The sequence below is a fragment of the Emydura macquarii genome, unplaced genomic scaffold (genome assembly GCF_026122565.2).
Source record: "Emydura macquarii macquarii isolate MOO-44397 ecotype Brisbane River unplaced genomic scaffold, CSIRO-AGI_Emac_v2 contig_383, whole genome shotgun sequence".
NCBI lineage: Eukaryota > Metazoa > Chordata > Testudines > Chelidae > Emydura > Emydura macquarii.
In genome coordinates this window covers 8,740,622-8,762,813 of record NW_027130520.1, presented here as the reverse complement: position 1 = coordinate 8,762,813, position 22,192 = coordinate 8,740,622, and the positions used below count along the sequence as shown (strand labels likewise).

The 22,192-nt window shown below is 40.3% G+C and overlaps 1 protein-coding gene across 1 annotated transcript in view; it reads right to left on the bottom strand.

The window, feature by feature from the left end:
• RIMS2 (regulating synaptic membrane exocytosis 2) overlaps nt 1–22,192 on the bottom strand; it is a 738,692-nt gene that overhangs the window by 534,659 nt on the left and 181,841 nt on the right. Inside the window, exon 4 of the mRNA XM_067537355.1 lies at nt 7,504–7,714. Coding sequence (XP_067393456.1) covers nt 7,504–7,714 — 211 coding nt within the window. The remainder of the gene's footprint in view (nt 1–7,503; nt 7,715–22,192) is intronic.

The window sequence follows — 22,192 nt, the reverse complement described above, 5'->3', positions numbered from 1 at the left end:
ATGTGCTAACTACTTATGCTAAACTCCAGCTAAACTACATGTTTGATCTTGTATTTAGCTGTGATACTTTGAGTACCTTTCCCAGACCTGAGAAGAGCTCTTGTGTAGAGCAAAAACTTGTTTCTCTCACCAGCAGAAGTTGGTCCAGTAAAAGATATTAACTCACCGACCTTGTCACTCTAAGCGAAGGGCAATTGTGGCTGCTTTGTACTTCAGCAACTTCCTTTTCTGATATGTTTGCTGCCTCTACATGACCTGCACTGATGTGTATCACAGCAGAAGATGGCATAAACCTGGATGAATTTGGAATTATGGAAAGAGATCAAACAGGTCCATCAACAGACACAGGAAATAAAAGTGACCCAGTCTTAGAATGAAGTATCGCATAGCTGTATCTCAATCATTTGTCATCTTTCTACTCCATGGTTGTAGATACAGCTTCCACCTTCTTATTTCTTAACTGATCAATCTGATGGACTTTGAGGACACACTTTAAAAAGTGGCAACTATTAGAGTTGGTAAAAAAAAAATAATCTAAATGTTTTTCTGATGAAAAATTCTTTTTACAAAAATGAAATTTTCAGTGGGGAAATTACAGCTTTGCTGAACAATTTTGACTTTCCCAAGCCCCTGGCTGGCTATTGTCAATTTCACTTTCTTTCAGCAAAACTGATTTCTTTCAACAGAGTAATTGGCACACAACATGCACAGAGTATCCCTGCATTTCTGAGCATTTTTCTGGTTGTCAATTGGTGATATCTTTCCGTCGTGTATTTTGTGTCTTGCCTAATTGCCTAAGTTGTCATAGCAACAGAGTTAGACTATTAGGGGATAGCACAGCTGGCTGGTTTTAGTGTTAGTTTGATAAAGATGCTCCTTGTGTTGCATCTTTGTGTTCCTGTGCTGGTTTCTCTCTCTCTGTATACAAGTAATTAAAAGGATTCAACATAACAAAAGTGGCACCAGACGATGGGATCAACCTGTGCTGGGCCAGCAAAAAAATAAAAGTTAATGTAAGAAAAAACCTTTTTGCTGTTTTCGGAGCTGGACTGTTTACACTGATGGTTCAAAATGAAACTAAAACAGGCTCTGCTTTGTTCTGACCGAAGTGAAGCAGACGACTGGGAATGGGGAAGAAACAAAAGCAGTGCTAGTGAATGGAAATCACCAGTAATTGTGTGTGAATGACCCCAACACACATGAATAAAAGACACTAAAAGGCAAGAGAAAAAAAGGAGGAAAAAAAAGAGGGGCAGCAATGGCTACATTTATGGGGCCCCTGAGACCTTTTGATGAGACTCTAGAGAAATGGAACTCACATACTGAGCATTTTCAGCTTTTTGTGATTGCAAATGAAATTACAGATGCAAAGAAGGTGTCCATTTTCTTAAGTGTTTTAGGAGCTAAAACCTATATTTTATTGCGCAGCTTAGTGCACCCTGATAAGCCAGAGACAAAATCTTACAGTGACATTGTGAAAATCCTGGAGACACATTTTTCTCCAAAACCACTGGTAATTGCAGAGAGATTTAGGTTCCACAAAAGGAATCAAGAAGAAGATGAAACAATTGTGCAATTTGTAGCAGCTCTGAAGAAGCTTGCTGAGCACTGTGAATTTAATGATGTGTTAAATGACACCCTCCGTGATAGGTTAGTGTGTGTGGTCTCCACAATGAAGCAATACAGAAGCGCCTATTGACAGAGGCCCAGCTCAGCTGGCACAAGGCCATTGAAATTGCAATCTCTATGGAGTTGGCCGCAAAGGAAGCCCAACAACTCAGTGCATCGACCAGAATGCATAAGGTGTCAGAAGAACCTACTCACAAGACAGTGGGGAGCCGGGAATGTTACCGCTGTGGAAAGCCGAGTCACCATGCATCAGAATGCTGGTGTAAAGACCTAGTGTGTTGACAATGTGGCAAAAAGGTACACATTGAGCGTGCCTGCAAACAAAAGAAAGAAGAGTCAAAATGACCAGGCAAACCGCAGAAACAGAAGCCTGCTGTCTGGAGGACCAAAAAGGAAAATCTGCATGCGGTAGAGCAGACTCTAGATGATCAAAGTGACACCCAGTCAGAAGAAGAAGTAACATTCCATATCTTGTCAATGGCAGTTGGCTCACATGAATACTGGGTGACCCCACCGTTGGAAGGTAAACCTGTACGCATGGAACTGGACACTGGCACAGCAGTTTTGCTGGTCTCAGACACTGTGTATAAGGAGAAGCTAAAGCACCTCCTGCTTAAACTGACAAAAATGGTTATGAAGACGTACGCTGGAGAAGCTGTACCCATGTTGGGCACTATTGATGTTAAGGTGGAGCTCAATGGACAGACTGCTAACTTGCCAGCCTTAATGGAAAGGTCATGGTTTAGGAAGCTCCAGCTGAACTGAGCAGAAGTGCACAGGATGGCTAAAGAAGAAACAGATCTGACAGCTGTATTAAAGAAACATGGTGCTGTTTTTGGAGAGGACCTGGGAAGTATGAAGGGAATCACTGTAAAATTGAACACTAAGCCTGACAGTCAACCAAAATGTCTGAAAGCCAGAACTGTGCCATGTGCCATCAGGCCAAAAGTTGAAGCGGACCTGGAGTGCCTGGCCAAAAATGGAGTCCTAGTACTAGTTACCCACAGCCTTTGGGCAACCCCGATCATTCCAGTATTGAAGAAAGATGGTTCCATTCAGATTTGTGGGGATTTTAAGGTCACTGTTAACCCGGTGTTGTGTGCAGAGCAATACCTTCTTCCCCACATGGATGATATCTTCGCTGACTTGGCTGGTGGACAAAAGTTCAGCAAGATTGATCTGAGTCAGGCATATTTACAGATGCACATCAATGAGAAGTCCAAAGACCTGTTCACTATCATGATGCATAAAGAGCTGTACCGATACTGTCACTTGCCCTTTGGAATAAATCTGCTCCAGCTTTGTTCCAGAGGGCTAGGAACCAGATCTTGAGTGGCTAGCCAGGACTCCAGTGCTATCTTGATGACATCCTGGTCACTGGCAAGAATGAGGAGGATCACCTTAAGAACTTGGAGGCTGCCCTACAAAGACTGGAAGAGTATGGCCTATGAGTCCGCAAAGAAAAATGTGAATTCTTCCAGCCCTCTGTTGAATATTTGGGACATATCATAGATGCTACTGGCCTTTGTAAGACTCCTGCAAAAGTCAAGGCTATTGTGGAAACTCCACCTCCTCAAAATGTAAGCCAACTTCGCTCTTTTTTAGGGCTATTGAACTATTATAGAAAGTTTATTCCACAGTTAGCAACACTACTAAAACCACTATATGAACTCATTGGCCAGAACAAAGTCTGGAAATGGACTGAAGCCTGTGATGTTATATTTAACAAGGATAAACGCGCATTGCTAAATTCAGAGGTTCTGAAGCATTTTGATCCGTCCTTATCTCTGCAGTTGGCCTGCAATGTCTCCCCTTACGGAGGGGGAGCGGTCGTGTCAGACATTATGGCTTCAGGAGAGGAAAGACCCATTGCTTTTGCCTCATGCACCTTAAGCAAAGCAAAAACTAACTATGCTCAAATCGAATGTGAAGCACTGGGAATCATTTTCGGAATTCAGAAATTTCACCAGTACCTGTTTGGACGGAAGTTCACACTTCTCATGACCATCCACTTCTAACATAAATTTTTGGACCCCGCACAGGCATTCCACCACTGGCTGCTAGTCACAAGCAACAATGAGCATTGTTGCTTTCCGCACACACACGACATCAAATACTGGAAATCCACTCTGCAATGCAACACAGATGGTCTCTCAAGGCTGCCTTTACCAGTTAAACATCAAGATACTGGCCAGAAAGAAATCTTCTACTTTGAACAGGTAGAGACTACACACATCACTGCTACTCAAGTAAAGAAGGCAACTCGCGTTGACCCAGTCCTGTCCCAAGTTATGGACCTAGTGATGCATGGAACATCTCTATGGACTCTCAGGTCTCACCCGACCTTTTTCCCTACATGTCCAGAACGATGGAGTTAACAATCCATTCTGGTTACTTGTTGTGGGAGATGCACGTCATTATTCCACCACTACTGAGATCACAGATGTAAGAACAGCTACATTCAGGACACTGTGGAATAGTGCACATGAAAGAAATTGTACAAAGCTACTTTTGATGGCCAGGGCTGAACAGTGCCATTGAAGAGAAGGCAAGAGCTTGTACTTCATGTCAAAGTGTGAGGAATGTGCCTCAGTTGGCGCCCCTACACCCAGAGGACTGGCCTGAAAACTCGTGGCAGCATATTCACGTTGATTTTGCTGGCCTATCTGAAGGAAGCATGTTCCTGATTGTTGTAGATGCCCACTCTAAATGGCCAGAAGTCTCTGTAATGCCGTTCTAAAAGTACTATCCAGAAACTGCGTGAAATCTTTAGTTGTTTTGGTCTGCCAGAACAACTTGTGAGCAACAACGGACCGCAGTTCATCTCTCAGGAGGTTGAAAATTTTATGAAAGCAAATGGGATACATCACATCACTTCAGCACCATGTCATCCATCCACCAATGGATTGGCTGAAAGGTTTGTGCAGACCATGAAAGAAGCTTTAAGACCTGCAACAGGACGTTCGTCCATTCCAAAGCCTCTGGACACCTTCTTACTATCCTACAGAAACACACCTCATGCTATGATTAAAGCGTCCCCGGCCTTTCTAGTAATGGGATGACAGCTGCGCCCTTGCTTTGATCTGCTGAAACCCGCCAAAGCACGACAAGCCTGTGCAATGTCAACAGCAAAACCTAGTAATCAGACGTGCACACAGAGTGAAAAGCTGAACCTTTAGTCCTGGACAGCCTGTCCTAGCTCAAAACTATACTTCTGGAGCTAAATGGGTCCCTGCTACAGTCATTGCCCAGACAGGATCTGTTTCATACACCGTCCAGACTGCAGATGATCTCACCTGGCGGCAGCATGTAGCTCAGTTGTTGCCAGGTCATACATGTCCCAAGGACACATCTCCAGTTGAACTGCCTGACCTCACCATTACAGGTGAGATATCATCAAGTCAGGAGTCACTCATTCCTGACTCCTCTTCTCCATCCACCTCTGCAGCAGATACAGCCCCCTCCTCTGTTCGAGCAGAATCAACATCCTCACCTGTTTTTGAGCTTCGAGTCCTGAGCCCATTGTTAGACCTGCACCAATAACACCTTCCAGTACAAGAACACCAGAAGTCCACTGTAATCCACCTAGAGAGAGAAGGCCCCCTCAATGGCTGAATCTTTAACTAGGGCAAACCCAAGTTACGGGGCAAAATAATTCCCAGGGTTTAGCTGGGAAATGAGGCAACCTACCTTCATTCCTTAATTTAGTGATCGTTCTGTTAAATGGGTGTTTTCATTAAAGGGGGAGGAATATGTTATGTATTCTGTCTCTTGCCTTATTGCCTAGGTTTCCATAGCAACAGAGTTTAGCTTGTTACCATAGCAATAGAGTTAGACTATTAGGGGATAGCTCAACCAATCCTGGCAGGTTTTAGTATTAGTTCAATAAAGACGCTCCCTGTGCTGGTTTCTTTCTCTCTGAATACAAGCAATTAAAACGATTCAACATAACACTTTCCACCACAGAGGTGTCTTCATTTCATGATGTTTGAGTGTACAGCATTTGCCCTTAAACAGGGGCGTGCGCAAGGGGGGGCAAGCAGGGGCACCGACATCCTCCCCAATGGGCAGGGGCACAGAACTCCTTCGGGACCAGGGAAGGGAGAACGAGTTCCTTCTGCCCTGGGCTGGAACAGGAGATGACAGCTCCTCTAGACTCGGGGCCACTTGGGGACAGCCAGCTTCTCCAGCCGCCAGGAGAGAGTGAACTCCTCCAGACCTGTGGCTGTGAAGCTGGGGGAAGAGGGGAGAGCCACAAGCCCTGGGGGGCACAGAAAGTGCCCCTCCAAAAATGGCCAAATTTTTATTCCTGTGCATTCCTTTTACCCTAACGACCGTCCAATTTTGCCTTTGATAACTAGATAAAATTATCACAGTATTGATTGTATTCTCTATATCAAAAATAATGTAGTAACCTTATTTAGTTATCAAAAACAACAATTGTATATGACATCCTTCAGGATAAAAGGCACTAAAAATCTTTTAAAATATATTTATTTTTAGCTAATTTTCATTATGTTCAACACAGCCTGAAAGATTTATATACTCTCAGGTACTTTTAGCCATCAGTGAGCAGAAGATTTCTGTATACTCTCTGATTTATAACTTGCATCAATTCCTGACATACGTATTGAACCTCTTACTTTTCCTGTATACTTTAGCCTAATGATATGATAAGGAGAGCAACTTCCTGTAAAATTCATACCCATTTATCTTACTCTGCATAGATTAGGAGGGATGCTATGTGCATGTTGTGCCAATTACTCTATTGAAAGAAATCATGCATGTTCCCATAAAAGATTATCATAAAAATAAAAAGTTCAGAACAGTGTCCTGAATATCTGAATCTGTCTGAATCTGAGTCAGACTTCTATGCTGAATGTGATTTACATTGTTATGCCATTATTCCCATCGTTTATGAGATTTTATCTAAAACTTTCAGTAAACTAATTTCTCTACTAAACTAAAATATTTTTGGTAATGACTCGAGTTCTGCTGTTCTGGTTTTAATTGATTAAGTAAGTTTTAATTCAATTTAATAGTCCACTTGATCTCTCATAATACAAATCATTATGATAGCACCGAGTATTATTTCTTAGCACACTAATCTTTTTAAAATGAAACACACATTCCCAAAACTGAAAAATGTGATTAATGGGTTTTTTCTGTACATACTTGGCATTTTGTACTGCTTCTTATGTGAAAATTTCAAAGCAGTTTACAAACACCATTTAATAGCTCCCTCAAATGACACTATGGAGGTAGGTAAATCCATACCCATTACTAAACTGAGATAAAATAAAGCTATAAGACTTATCCAAGTGAGCCTGGAGCAGGCAAAGCCAGGAACAATTTCTTGCTCTAACTTCTAATTCTAAATACCCCAACATTATTGTCATTAAATAAATTCCTTTCCTTCCATACATAGGCACCAATCCTGTAATTGGATCCATGCAGGTGCAAGGATGCACTTGTATGATCCTACAGCAAAACTGTGGTATGTGTTAAATTGAAAGCAATATTAACTGGTCCACAGGTGGACCAGAATCCTAATGAGGATTCTTTGTCAAAAGAACAAAGGTCTTAATAGATCCTAAATCATAGTTTCCTCCTTGAAGGAAAAATTGTTTGAGCAATAACCATAAGGTATTGATAGTGATTCTGAGCAATTGATAGTAAACTTGTAGACAGGCACAGGTATGTCCTAGGAGAGCCATTTTTTCAGCAGATATATTTCCAATAACTAAAGTAACTAACTGTGGACAAATTACAAAAAAAAATCTTCAAAGAACTTCTGTACCAAATTACATCACACTACATTAAGCAGCATCAATATGAAAACTCAGTGGTACTTATTTAAAACAAATTCCATACCTTATTAGAGCGTAAAGACACTCTCCCTCCGCAACGTGCACAGAATTTAGTTTGGCAATATGAACAGTTATGGCCACAGCCATCAGCAAATTTTGTTTTGTGACAGATACCACAGGTGGGGGCATCACCCTTCTGCTCCTGCTGCTGCTGTGATTCTTCACCCATCTTCTTCACTTGCTCCTTATACATTTCAAATTGTTGATGTAATTTCCTGCAGAAGAAAACAAATCAATGAAAAGTTGTTTTATTCAAGTTTGTGTATATATCTGTGCTTCAATTTTCAAAACAAAATTACAAAACAGTAAAGAAAAGCTGAAAATTAGTGTATTGCATGCAGAAAGCATATCCTTCATATTTTACATGAAGTGTTACCTTTTATCATCCATTTTAACAGTACTAACTATAAGGGACTGAGATTGAGTCTCAGCAGTGATCATGTGCAAAGTACACACCCTGTAAATCCACCTACTGTAAAGGGGACTTCATTGATTAGTTAACTTGCTTTCGTATGTGACTAACTATTGGCAGACATAACAACAGTGGGAAATCCTGGCTGAGAAATCAGAAAGACAGGGCTAGCTGACAAACCAATTATAACTATATAAAAGAAAGTCTAAGTGGTTCTTCCAGGTGCCCTTTTCCCTATTTTCACCATTCATAACCTAATATGCCTAGATTATTTACCTTCTTTTTCCCACTACTACTATACAGGTGAAATATACTCAAATGTTTTAACAGACACATGCCTTGCAAACATAGCATCCAAGTTTTGTGCAGCTCCATACGTAACATTTCTTACCAGTGAGGAATTATTATTCAGTGTTACCAACTCACTATTTTGTTATGAGTCTTGTGTTAGTTGTTTTTCTTGGAGTCAAATGATTACAGGAGAATCTCAGCTTTAATTTTAAAAAAAATTACATTTCTAGCCCTCGGGGTTCCTGAAGAAAGCTTGAAAACATGACCTGAGCATACCTATGGGCTCAGAAATTAAATGACAAATAAAAATAATTGCACATTTTCTTGTTAATTATTAATTACTATATTTATTATTAATTATTATTATTAACTCTCATGATTTTAAGGGGCCTGACTCATAATTTCTGAATACTTGATATCAGCAAAATTGTCACTTATTTCCCATTCAGGGTGCCACGGAACAGTGGGAAGGGCAAAGAGAGAGACATGAGACTATCTCTTATACCTTGCAGAAATGGAGCTTGGAAAGAGCATTTTCTGACTGGGGAATGTGGAGAAGTTACTAGAAGCCAAAGAGAGTCAGGTCCTTACTGAGGGAGAAGGAGTCCAAGGGCTTTTTTCTAAGGCAACTCGTGAGGAAATTGTTGCCATCTCCATTCTGCTCCTCATCCCCCTGCATTCGTGTCAGGCTGTTTCCTTCATTGCCTCCTCACTCGCTGGGCACCAGCAGAAGCTGCATTCAGAATACAGGAAAGACTACAGGAGAGTGCACTGCTCTCAGTGCTGGTGCTCAGCATCTCAATCATCTCCAGCACACACTAGCAATTGCAGGAAGATTCTTGTTCATTCTCTGAACTCTGCTGGATGTCTGAAATCCCTACAAGTCTGCTAGAATATATAAGGAGAGGGGCAAATATGAGACAACAGCTTATATAATCCCCTCCTTGGGAAAGTCTACAGCAGAGGAAAAGTTATTATGAAAATGCAATGTAGTCCATGACATAGAATTCCCAGCTCATCCTCATTGGGGCCATGTTGATCACGGTTCTGAGACAATTAAAGGGAGCATAGCGCTCTAAAACGTATATGTCACAAGATACACTGAGAAATCCCAGAGAAATCCCGTGGATCTCTAGGCATGAGTGAAAATGACCTGCTTCATTCAATGCTTCCTGCCCCCTGGCAATACATTCGTTCAAGAACTCTCTGATGTAGGAGTAGGAAGCACAGAGCAGGAGATAATGCTGTCATCATTAACTCCCACTGGAATTTCCAATGAAAACATGGCAGATTTGTTGGCATCTGAAGCAAAAGCCATAAACTTTTGAAAAGAGAGGTGCGTCCACCATATTCTTGGCTTGACAAGGCTAAACAGAGTAATAAACTTTGACACCTGTAAACAACTGAATATCTATTGTGTGGTTACAATCATTAAAAGTGCCAACTACAATACTTTGGCCATGTTGCTAGAATGTCTCCATATTGACTACCTAAAATAATTCTCTGTGGAAGAGTGCACAGTGAGAGAGGCTGTGGATGTCCAAAGAAACAGTGGTATAATACAGCATATAAAGCCATCTAGGCAACCCTCCAACAGGTTCAAATGGTGGCTCTAACAGACAAGGATGGAATTTGCTCATTACCTCACCTCTACCTAAACTTGGTGTTGGAAAAAGGTGGTGATGATGATGATTGATGATTATTGATACACAATCTGGCTGATTAATCAAGTAAATCAATACCCTACAGAAAACTATTAAAATTAATATTGTTATTTTTAAAAAACATGATTCAAAAGATGTGGATAGTGGAAGCACCCCTTTCTCCCAGGAGGTGTCAGCTTATTCAGATCTGCCCCCCCAACTGTAACTCACAACACTCAAATGCCTTTGATATACATTTATGTACATTTTATATATGGGCAATTGAGAGGGGCAATTGTGTGTCATATCCAATGCATGATACTGGTAGGTCTGCATAAATACTGGATAGTTTTACTACATAAAATCATGTTATACAAAATGTATTATACACACACTCATACAAATGGTCATTATGGAATAAGAATTTGATTTGATTGGTTAGTGACCTTATGATGATGTATCTAACATACCTGCTGAAGCTGCATATTGTAGACTGGCACCTGCACATTTCAGCTGACATCCAACAGCTACACGGGATTCTAATTAAGAGGTCTGATGCTTATTAAAAAAGGAAAAAATACTCCTCTGGAATTCTACAGGAGTAGCTCTCTACTGCTTATCAGCCTTCCCACTGATATAACAGTCATCTCCATGACAAAGAAAAAAGCATGTTTACCAGATGCCCATCCACCCCCCAAAACAGCCCACAGCAGCTTTTCCACCCACTTAGCAATACCACTACCTCACAGCAAAATAAACGGTCCCACTCCAGGCACTCGAAAGCCTCCTACCTTTGCTTATTCCTACGATCTATATCCCACAGACTTGTGAAATATGGTGCATCACAGGATAATTTTATTTTGGCATTCTGGGAGTTGCACACCCAAAGGAAGTAGTTAACCATTTTTCTACAGTACTGCTCCAACACACTACACTACAGTCACAATATAAATACATTTACAATGGTATTATTGCTAAGATGTTTTGAGCCATTACTATAGAATATTGTGGATCTATTGAACTATGATTAATCTCTCTCTCCAATCACTCCATTCATCCTCCCTCCTCCTGGAATCACTTTCATGCTCTGCCTCTTTTTTCATATTAGGTCAAACTTCTGATTTCCTTCTTAGACAGGGTTATTGGCCTAGTGGATGGGTGGAAACAGTAAACGCGCTACATGTTGATTTTCGTAAAGCTTTTGTCACAGTCCCGCATGACATTCTCATAAGCAAATTAGTCAAATGTGGTCTAGACGAAATTTCAATAAGGTGGGTGCATAACTGGTTGAAAGACTAGTTATCAATAGATCACTGTCAGACTGGGAGAATGTATCTAGTGGTGTCCCACAGGGGCAGTCCTGGGTCCAGAACTATGCAATATTCTCAATAATGGAGTGGAGAGTATGCTTATAAAATTTGCAGATGACACCAGCGGTTACAAGCCCTTTGGAGGACAGGATTAAAACACAAAACAACTTTGACAAACTGGAGAATTGGTCTGAAATCAACAAGATGAAATTCAGTAAAGTGCACTTTACTTAGGAAGGAAAAATCAAATGCACCACTACAAAATGGGGGATAACTAGCTAGGTGGTAGTACTGCTGAAAAGGACATGAGGATAATAGTAGATAATGTATTGAATATGAATCAACAATGTGATACAGTTGTGAAAAATGCTAATATTCTGGGGTGTATGACAGGAGTATTATATGTAAGACACAGGAAATAATTGTCCCACTCTACTCAGCACTGGTGAGGCCTCAGCTGAGTACCTTGTCCAGTTCTGGCCACCACACTGTAGGAAAGATGTGGACAAACCGGAGAGGATCCAGAGTAGAGGGGAAAAAAAAAAAAAGATAAAATGTTTTAAAAAATCTGACCTATGAAGAAATCTCTATTGATAGAAATCTCATGCTTGAATAAAAAGAATTAGCAACAGGAATATACCACCAGCCACCTAGCCAGGATGGTGATTGTGAAATGGTCAGTGAGATTAGAGAGGTTATAAAAATAGAAAAACTCAGTAATAATGGGGGATTTCAACTATCCCCATATTGACGGGTAAATGTCACCTCAGTATGAAATGCAGAGATAAAATTTCTAGACACTGCTTCTTGAAGCAGCTAGTCCTGGAACCTACAAGGGGAAAAGCAATTCTTGATTTAGTCCTAAGTGGAGCACTGGATCTGGTCTGAGAGGTGATTATAGATGAATCACTTAGTAATAGCGATCATAGTGTAATTAAATTTACATCCCTGTTGGGGGTACCAACAATACCAAAGAAGCCCACCAGAGTAGCATTTAATTTCTGAAAGGGGAACAACACAAAAATGAAGAAGCTTGTTAAACAGAAATTAAAACGAACAGTTACAAAAGTGAAATGCCTGCAAGATACATGGAATCTTTTTAAAAACACCATAATAGAGGATCAAATTAAATGTATATGCCAAATTTAAACAAAAAATGTGCCACCATGGCTAAATGACAGAGTAAGAGAGGTGGTTAGAGGTAAAAAGGCATCCTTTAAAAATTGGAAGTCAAATCCTACTGAGGCATAGTGAAAGGAGCACAAACTCTAACATGTCAAGTGTAAAAGTATAATAAGCCAGGCTGAAAAAGAATTTGAAGAGCAACTAGCAACAGCTAAAAAAACCAATAGCAAAAAACATTTTAAGCACATCAGATTTTTTAAGTACTCTACCAATATTTGCAACTGAAGTAGACCCTATGCAGTATATACATTATTTACTCTGTGGAGTAATCTGTTTTAGGAAAGTGAGTACTTGCTTATTTTAAAATATGACTAGTGCCTATCTTTATCAGGAAAAACTTTACTTCATAAGATCATTATAATTAATTTCCCTAAATTGGTATTTAGGTTCCTAACATGGATCAACATCCCAAATTTTTAAAGATATGTAGGTGTTCATCTGCTCAGCACTGTTCCACATAACTGAGTTAGGAGCCTAAATCTCATGATCAAAAATGACTTAGGCCCCTAGGATTCATCAGGAGGACCTTGGCATCTAACTGCCACTTTAGCTGCTGAAGTTCAACATTTAGGCACCACTCTCATTCACAAACCTCAGCAGCTCCCTAACGCTCTAGGCATCTTTTCACTGGAAAAGTCCCCAATGCATCTAAATTTCAGCAGCAGGGAAAGTACACAATCTTGATGGCATTTAGCTCATGCCTAAGCACCAGCACGTTTCACTAACTAGGCATTCCCCCACCTATCTTGCCTTTTGGGCCCAATACAATAAGTGTGCTCAGAGCATGCCTACACCACAGAAAATGGAGGAGCAGGAGCTGATGGTTCTGTCTTCTTTATAGCTTTTACAACAGGACTCACCTAGGATGTGGGAGACCTCGGTTCAATTTTCCCCTCTGCTTCATGTAGAGAGGGAATCTGAAGTTGGGTCTCCAGCCTTCTATATGAGTGCCCTAACTACTGGGCTATAGAGTCATTCTCATCTTCTCTCTGGCCCAGTTAGTATTTAGTTATTTATACAGAGTGGAACGGCTTCAACAGAAAAGCCTAAAGGAGACCTACCTCAGAATACGCCATTGCCTAATGGGAGGGGGAGATCCAAGTTCAAATCCCGTCTCTCCATCAGGCAGAGGGGGGAAACCAAACTCCAGTCTCCCACATCCCAAATGAGAACTCTAACCACTGCTGCCACCACTTCCTGTCCTTCTTTGGAAAAAAAAATGACTTAGGCAGAGAGAATTTACAACTGAAAATCCCAAACTGAGATAAATGTCTAACTACCTTTGAGGGGTGGGGCTTAGGCCACACCCCTTTCCTCAGTATTGCCTACTAGCTAGTTTAGGCAGCTTCCCACTCAGCATGCTGGCTTTTGAGAATATCATTCTCAAGAACCTCTTTCTGTTCTGTTTTTGTACAGCATGTAGAACAATGGGGTCCTGATCAATAACTGGGGCTCCTAGGCACTACAATTATACAAATAATAATAATTAGGCACCTAACTCTTGTCATGGATCGCATAAGGAGCCTAGGTGTCTAACCTGATGCTATGTATTCCAGTGGTCAGAAGGTATCTAAAAGTTAGTGAGTGTTGTATTGCCTAAGTCCTTTTGTGGATCTTGCCCTTGGCCCTAGCTCCCCCTCTGTAAAATGGGGATAATAGTACTTCCATACCTTACAAGAGTGTTGTGAAGATGAATAGGTTAAAGACTGTCATACTATGATGATGGGGGTTAGGTGCAATTGTACCTTAGTTTTCCTCCATGACAGTCTGATTTCATACCTCAAATACAAAAATGTATAGTTCCAAAATGTCCCTGACTTAATCAAATCTTTAAACACAATTATATCCCCAACATGACTGTTATGTTAATCATATTTATTATGGTAGTACCTAAGGACTAACCAGGAATGGGGGCCCATTATACTAGTCATTGGGGAAACACAGAGCAGTAGATTGTAAACTCTTTGGAGCACATCTAAATAGATAAGACAGACACATGGTGGGGGAAGGGATAGGACACAAGCAGAGTGAACAACATAATGGCAGAAAACACTACATTAGTTCTACAGTTTTTTTAAGAGGGTTTAATTAGGAGAGGATAAGTGAAATGGAAAAAAGTGAAAAGAGGGGGGGACATCGAACAGAAGTGTCAGGGACAAGGTAAGAGGGGCATGTGAAATGGAGGTGAAAAGACTGAGAGAATGGGATGGATGGTTGGAGCAAAGCAGCCAATCAGCACAGGGCAGAGAAAATCCAGTCAAAACTAAAGTTCTTGAAATGTATTTTCCAAAGGTCTCTGCTTTGGCTGCTTCTGTAGCTGCTCCTACAGCTGGCATCTCTGGCTGGTTCTTGTAAAGGGTCCCCTCCTATTCTGGACCCTCACCTCAGGCTTGGGTTGTCTTTGGATTTCTTCTCACCACATCACTTAGATCTCAAAATCTTAATACTTCCCCTCAGGCTTCCACAGCACTCTCACTAGGGTCTGCCAATAGTCCTTTCTGTAGGGCTTCACAACAGTCCTTTCACCTCTCAGCTACAGAGGACCACTCAGCTGGAGAGGTCCGCAACAGTTCCAGATTCTTAGGTCTTCCATGAGCTTCTAGTTACCTATCACTAGCTGCTTCCAAATACTCTAGCGAGAGGGATCCAACAGCCACAGCTATTCACATATAGTTTCCCATGCACTCCTTGCTCTTTCCTGGTCTAACTTCCACTATGAAAAAAGTCTATTTTTTAAACCCTGCTTTCTCTCCTAGCAGGCTTGTTCCCAGGCATATAAATCATATAGATCATGTGGGCTACAAATCCCAGAATGCCTGCTCTTAAAGAGCCAGAATACAATTACAGAAGTGCTGGATCAAACTGGCCATAGTTTGTAATCACATAAAAATACTGTAGAAAGAAACAATACCAGAAAAAGTATGGCCTCAGACTCATATTCACGCTAAATCCATCCATCTCACATCTGGAATGTCAAATCTCAGTCTTAATCCAAAAGTTTTGTTTCTAACCTCTAAAAATGTATGTAATATATTATTATTATTTATTATATATATTCCTGTAGGGCCCACATTTTGTGCTAGGCACTCTTCACATGTGCAGAAAGACAGATTATAAACTGTGCGAGAGAGGACCTCCAAACAGAACATCCAAAATAGTATAAAAATGGTATGCTTAAAGCAAAATGAAAAAATGTGTATGAAGTCTTCACATTTGTTTATGATTCTTTATCTTTCCCAGATGTTTTGCAGATGAGATTATTTAAAAAAAATACACATGACGCATAATAGAGTGCAATATAACTAGTCTCCTAGAGGAAATTAAATCTGGGAGACCAATTTCCTTAACAGTCTTTGAATACCAAGATACAAATAAATGACACAAAATACTTTGATCCAAAATGTTCCAATCCCTTTCCAAAATAAGTTGTTTTTTAATCATACCACTTCAGTTTAAAAAAATCCTGGAGGTGTCACAGTCACTCACACAGCTACCCCCTCTGCTCTGGACTAGATAAGAGACCTTAAGATCCAACTGTAGTTACGCTTTTGTTTTCACTGTTCCACTATTGACATACAAAAGAATGAGAAGAAGAAAAATATCCAAAACTGTATTTGGTTATTTACATCCAAAGACAATACTTTTTCAACCCAAACAGATATTTTAGGAAAATTGTAGGCTTCAAGTATGTGGGCAAGGTGCCTCATTGGGCTCAGCTTTTCCCACTCTGGTGATGGAGGTGTGTGGGTGAGGGAGTAAATCAGTCCCACTCCAAAGAGTTTTTATTCCTCACTTAAATTTATTTTCACTATTTACAAAATGGGCCTCAGGATAGGCCCAAGCAGCACTCTTCAGCCAAACAAAAGAAACAAATTCATAACACAAAAAGGGAATACCTCTCCCAGCTCCCTCTCTGGGGTGTTGCTTTGTTATGCTGGCTTTTGGGTGTAGTCAGTTAGCTTGGTTGCTTCCCCTAGGGGAAGGAGAGCAACCTTCCACGTAGGAGAAGCCTTTTCTCTCTACTGCCACTGCCCCTATTGCCGCTCATCTCTCCTTCCTGTCTCTTGCACCAGAAGAGGGGTTTTTAAAGCTTACTGGCAGTCCTTAACTGGACTCAAATGTCCCTAGCTGACCTGAGGTAAACTCTTTTCAGCTCTTAGGGAAAAGGGCCTTTACCATTCTAGAGCTGATATACCTGCCTTTCACCACTCTCTTACAGCTGTCCAACCTAACTTCATCAAAAGTGGAATTAAAAACATGGGTTAGAGGCAGATCAAACAGTGAGCATAGGGACTAATTTTGGAGATAAGTATTATTGATATTATAATTTTTAAAGGACTTTTCTGATGGCCTGGATCAGAGTGATTATCCACAAAGTGGATCTATTAACTGGTCAGTGCAAGACAAGCAGCAATCTTTCAACTTCTGCATCCCAGCAACGTTACCCATCTGATGAGTCTGAACTGCACTGACTCACAAGATTTCAAGCTACTTTAACATATGATCTAATTTTCAGAGGGAGCTCAAGCTGAATATCGGGTGAAATCTTGGCTCTATTTAAGACAACAGCAAAACTTTAAATAGAGCCAGGATTTCACCTCAGATCTTGAGCAGTTGCTCCTAACAGGTTACCACACTGCTATTATGTTTACAAGGAAATAAGTACAATGTCAATATGTGAGTGTATACTTTTTGGGTCTTATAAAACTTAATACTATGAACCTTATCCTGAATTTCTTGTACACTCAGAACTTCCATTGAATTCCTTAGGAGTTTTTAGTGCACAAGAAATGGGCCCTAAATTTTCTTCATGTTAATATTTTTAACTTTCTGTGGCACAATATGTTTATTATAACAATAACTTACAGTTATATCATCATTATATACCATCCCTCCTTCTTCAAACACACACAAACAATTGTTATAGCAATCCTAAAGCAAATACTAATGTCTCAGATGTCTGTATCTTTTTTATTGTCTCAGGGAAGTGATAGAAATACACAGTCTTATTCTGTACACAAGCTGTTCTTGATTTAAAGTGTATTACATATGATGAACATCAAATGTATGTTCTAGTCCATTTAGTACTGTGCTTCTTTGTAACCTATAGCTTCTATTATTATTATTTTGTCCCTGGTATCATTAATTTATAATTATTTACATTAAAAGCATAAACCTCTGCCATTCCATAAGCCAAATATATTCATATAGTCTTCTTGTTGTCACATATGCACACTTTGTGTTACTAGTAACCTCTGACTCTTGACTTACAACCTTTTCAAGGTTACGTACAAAATTAAAACTTTGGCTACGGCTACAATGACGGCGGCAAAGTCGCCGCCATCAGATCGATTGCTCTGGATTGACTGAGCGGTCAGTGAAGACCCACTCAGTCGATCCAGAAATCGATGTACTAAGACCACCTTCACAAGTGGCATAGCACTGCATCAATGGGAACACAGTTCCCGTCAGCGCAGTGCAGTGAAGATGGCGCACAGAAGAGGAGCCCAGAAGTCGATGGCAGTTATGCAAGTTTTTAGCGTAGCTTGCGTAACTCCCGTCAACTGCCGCTGAATCCCGGAAGTAAGTGTAGACAGGGTCTGTGTGTACTTTCTTAAAACCTTTGTACTTTTAACAACCTATGTATTACATCTTTCCTTTATTAATATTTTCTGTTTGAAGGGATATACTAAATAGATTAATTGTATTGACAATTGTCAGAAGGGAAAAAAACAACACAGGACAAAATTTCATAGACACACTTCTAAATTATATGCCATATGTATTCATTAACTTAACAGAGCAACCCAGGATAAATAATCATAGTTGAACCAAAACTGTAAAGTCCTTAGGTTAGGAAACTCATAAAATTACCTGAATCTGTATTTTATACTTCAATATTTACTATTTTTCTAGGTCTTGCAGACAATGGCTTAAATCAAAAACTAAATTTCTAATGTCATCTGGTGATAAAGCTAGTTTTTTTATAATAGCATAGAATGTAATAAGAATTTTGTAATACTGGATTTTAATAAAATATTGTGCAAATAAAACCATAGCTTGTTCAAATTATCTGTATTCAGGTCTCTACACAATATTTCTGTCTGAAAGTTCTCAGAAGCTTGGTGCCAGCACCCTAGAAGTAATCACTTTGTAATTTGGCATCAATATCAGTGTAGTCTCAATATCAGGCCAAGGTAAGCACAAATAACCTCAATCAACACTTCAGGTTGTTGTCCAAGGATATCAGTTCACTGAGTCCACATCTTCATATATTCACCTAAGGCCTTGTCCACACTAGCACTTCTGTCAGCAAAACTTTTGTCACTCAGGGGTATGAAAAACTCACATAAACGCTCTTACAGCTGTATGGTTTAAGTGTAGACTAACTCTAAGAATGTTTAGCTTAATCATAGAGAGGCAAGGTGGTTGAGGTAGTATCTTTTATTGGATCAACTTCTGTTGGTGAAAGAAACAAGTTTTTGAGCTACACCGAGCTCTTCTTCAGGTCTGGGAAAGGTACTAACAATGTCACAGCTAAATACAAGATGGAACAAACTATCTAGCATAAGTAGTTAACACATATTTTAAGGAACTATTCAAGGTGAAGTGGACCATTAACACCACTGCAGTCATGGGACAAATAAGTGGGGGTTAGTGGGTTATGGATTGTTGTAAAAAGCCATAAATCTAGGGTCTTTATTAAGACCATGATTTTTAGTATCTAGCAAATTTATTAATTTAAACTTCAAGGCTCCGCTTTTTAAGATGTTGTGCAGGTTTCTGCTGTGGATGAGGAGTGGGAGTTCAGATGTGGAGTTATCATTTTGTTAAAAGTGTTTACCCAAGGGTGATATGATGTTTTTGTCTTTTATCATTTTTCTCTGTGAATTCATTTGAGAATATAGTGATTGGTTTCACCCACGTAGTTGTTATTGGGGCATTTAGTGCAGTGGATGAGATACAATATGTGCATGTCTTCATGGATCTTGGAAGGTCTGGTGTGGTGTATATTAATCATCATAGCAGTGGAGATACATCTTCAGGTTTTGTATCTGTTGTTATGGCAGTGTCTGGTGCCAATTTAAGTTGATGGGTCTAGTCTGTGGGGAGCTTGCTTGGGAAGATTGAAGCCCGAAGAGTCGGATAACAGCTTGATCATATTAAAAAAATGTATTTCTTTTCCACAAAGGAGTAATTTTTGCAAGTTACAGCCACGGAACTTGTATATTCTGTTCCTTAAACTCAGAATTTAATAATTCATATTTTTTATCTTAGTCGTGTGCCAATTTAGAAAAGGTATAGTATATATTTCTGGAGGAAAAAAAGTACTCTCTCTCTCTCTCTCTCCCTCCCATATGCATGCATGCAGACACACACACATACACATACACACACACAAACACACTATAAAAGACACAAATAATATTAGCAGGCATATATTTTGCACTTATCCATCAGCGTCCTAATTTTTTTTTATTCATTTCAACAGTTCCTCCTCACACAATTCTTTCTGATTTTGTAAACTAATTTACTGTGCGGAACAGGAACTGATGCTTTCCTACATACTATTTCACCCTTGTCTGTCACTTTAGCAATGTACTCAAAAAAAATTCAAGCAAATTTGTCAGCCACGAGGCGAAATGTCATTCATTTTAGTCACGTGAGTAGTCTTATTGACTTCAAAGGGACTAATTGTATGGATAAGATGAACAGGATTTAGCTCACTATATTTGTTTTAAAATTAATGTGTTTTTCAAAATAAGCATTACTAAAATATTTTGCAAGCTAGCCTTTTTCAATTTTCTATTATCTATCCCACAATAAAGCCTTGCTTATCAATCTGTAGACTAAAAGTCTAATATTGGCTCACGGGTCTTTGAATAGCATAAGATGAAATCTTGCAAAAAGGTTAGCTCATATCTTCATGTGAACATAAATGGAGCAGACAGTGCCACCTTTATTTAAGATTGCTCAACACCTCCCATTATAATATTCTGTTTTTAGTTGCTTAAACCTATGTTTAATTATTTGGAAAGAAATTTTCCATGCTTAGGCTGAATTTTTTGGGGGAGATTTCAGCTAAAATGGTTCTGCTATTTCCAAGAATGAGATCAGGAGAAAATACTTTATTATATGAGGTTTTAAGATGTATATAATTTGTTTTGCTGAGAACTCTAGCATCTCCATGCAAGAGACAGAGGCAGAAACTGTCTGATTTGAATACTGAGGGATGAAAATAGCATGGAGAAGGGGAGAAGAAAGGGGGATTGCAAGATGAAGAGGGTGGGAAGGAAAAGACGTGGCATAGGTGTAGTAACCCCAGCCCTGGAACTAGCACCTTGTGCAGTTTTGACCAAGAGGGGTAATGTTAGGACCTACAGCTGTGATACAGGAGCATAGAATGCTATCCTGGGGAGAGAGACAGCCAAAGAGAGGGCAGCTTAAGCTGGATAGAGGGCTCGGAATCCACCCAAAGTGGGCAGTGAGAAGGAGGTTAGAGAAAAAGGAGGTGAAAGGGGTAAAAAAGGGACTTTGCTGATGAAGCTGGGGAGAAGTTTCTGGACCTTGAAGGGCAGAGTGCAAATAGCCGGGTCACAGAGCGTATAAGCAGTGAAGGTGGTCATTGGGACAACAGAGGGAACACAGTTTGGGTGCCTAGGGAACATAGGTAGCTCTCCAGGTGAGGAGCTATCATTTGCAGGTGGACTTGTTGGAAAGAGGTGCAGTCATTGCAGCCACAAAGGAAAGAAACATTGCAGTCCAGGGAGAGGTGAAGGCGGGACAGCTAGAATGAAACTCGAAAGCAAGCTAGGGTGTGAATGTACCCCCACATTAGCCTGCCACACATTGTCTGTGTGAACCCTGCTGACTCACACTAACAGTTCCTTAGTGAGCTTTGATCTACTCCTGTTTAAAAGTGGGCAGTAGGGTAGTAGAGGGTAAACATGAGTAGACAGAATTTACCCATTTCTCATTTGGGGAATACGGAGATTAGTGTAGGTTAGTTTAACCATTTCCTTTTGTTACCACTACAGCAATGAAAGCAGGGTAGATCAAAGCACACTAAGGAACTGTTAGTGAGAGTCAGTAGGGTCCACATGGACAGTCAGTGCATGGTAGATTCTCACCCTAGCTTGTTTTGAATGTAATGCTTTAATGTCTGTAACTCAGACAAGCCCTGAGTTATAGTAGTCCAGACTGGAGGGTGACAAAGTATGTGGATCGCTGTAGCCTAATTCTCCTGTAGGGGGCAGGATTAGAGTTTCATAGCAAACTGCAAGTGGAAAAAGCCATAATGGTTTATATTACAGCTGAAAGCTAACTGATTGTCACAATTTAGAGCAACTGCATCTGTTATCAGCCTCTATGGTACAGCAATGGCACCACTCTCAGGCTACTGGCTCCCCTGGCTGTCACCTCTCTTCGGTGGAGACAAGCATCTCACTCCCTCCAGACTAGGGTATCTCCAGGCTGAACAGTTTCCTGCATTCACTATGTTATTCCCAGCAGAGACAGGGTGCCCAAAAAGGCCTGCTTACTTTCTCTTCAGAGATTGTTAACAGTGTGACTGCCTACAATTACAGTTACCACACAACTCTTTTAAGAGCTTGTCTTCACTTACCTTGAAGATTCGGCAGCAGTCGACCGGAGTTACACAAGCTATGCAAAAAACTTGCGGAACTCCCATCAACTTCTCTGCTTCTGTTCTGCATGCCATCTTCACTGCACTGCGCCGACGGGAACCTTGTTCCCGTCAATGCAGCGCTACGCCACTTGAGAAGGTGGTCTTAATACGTCAATTTCTGGATTGACTGAGCCACTTGAGAAGGTGGTCTTAATACGTCAATT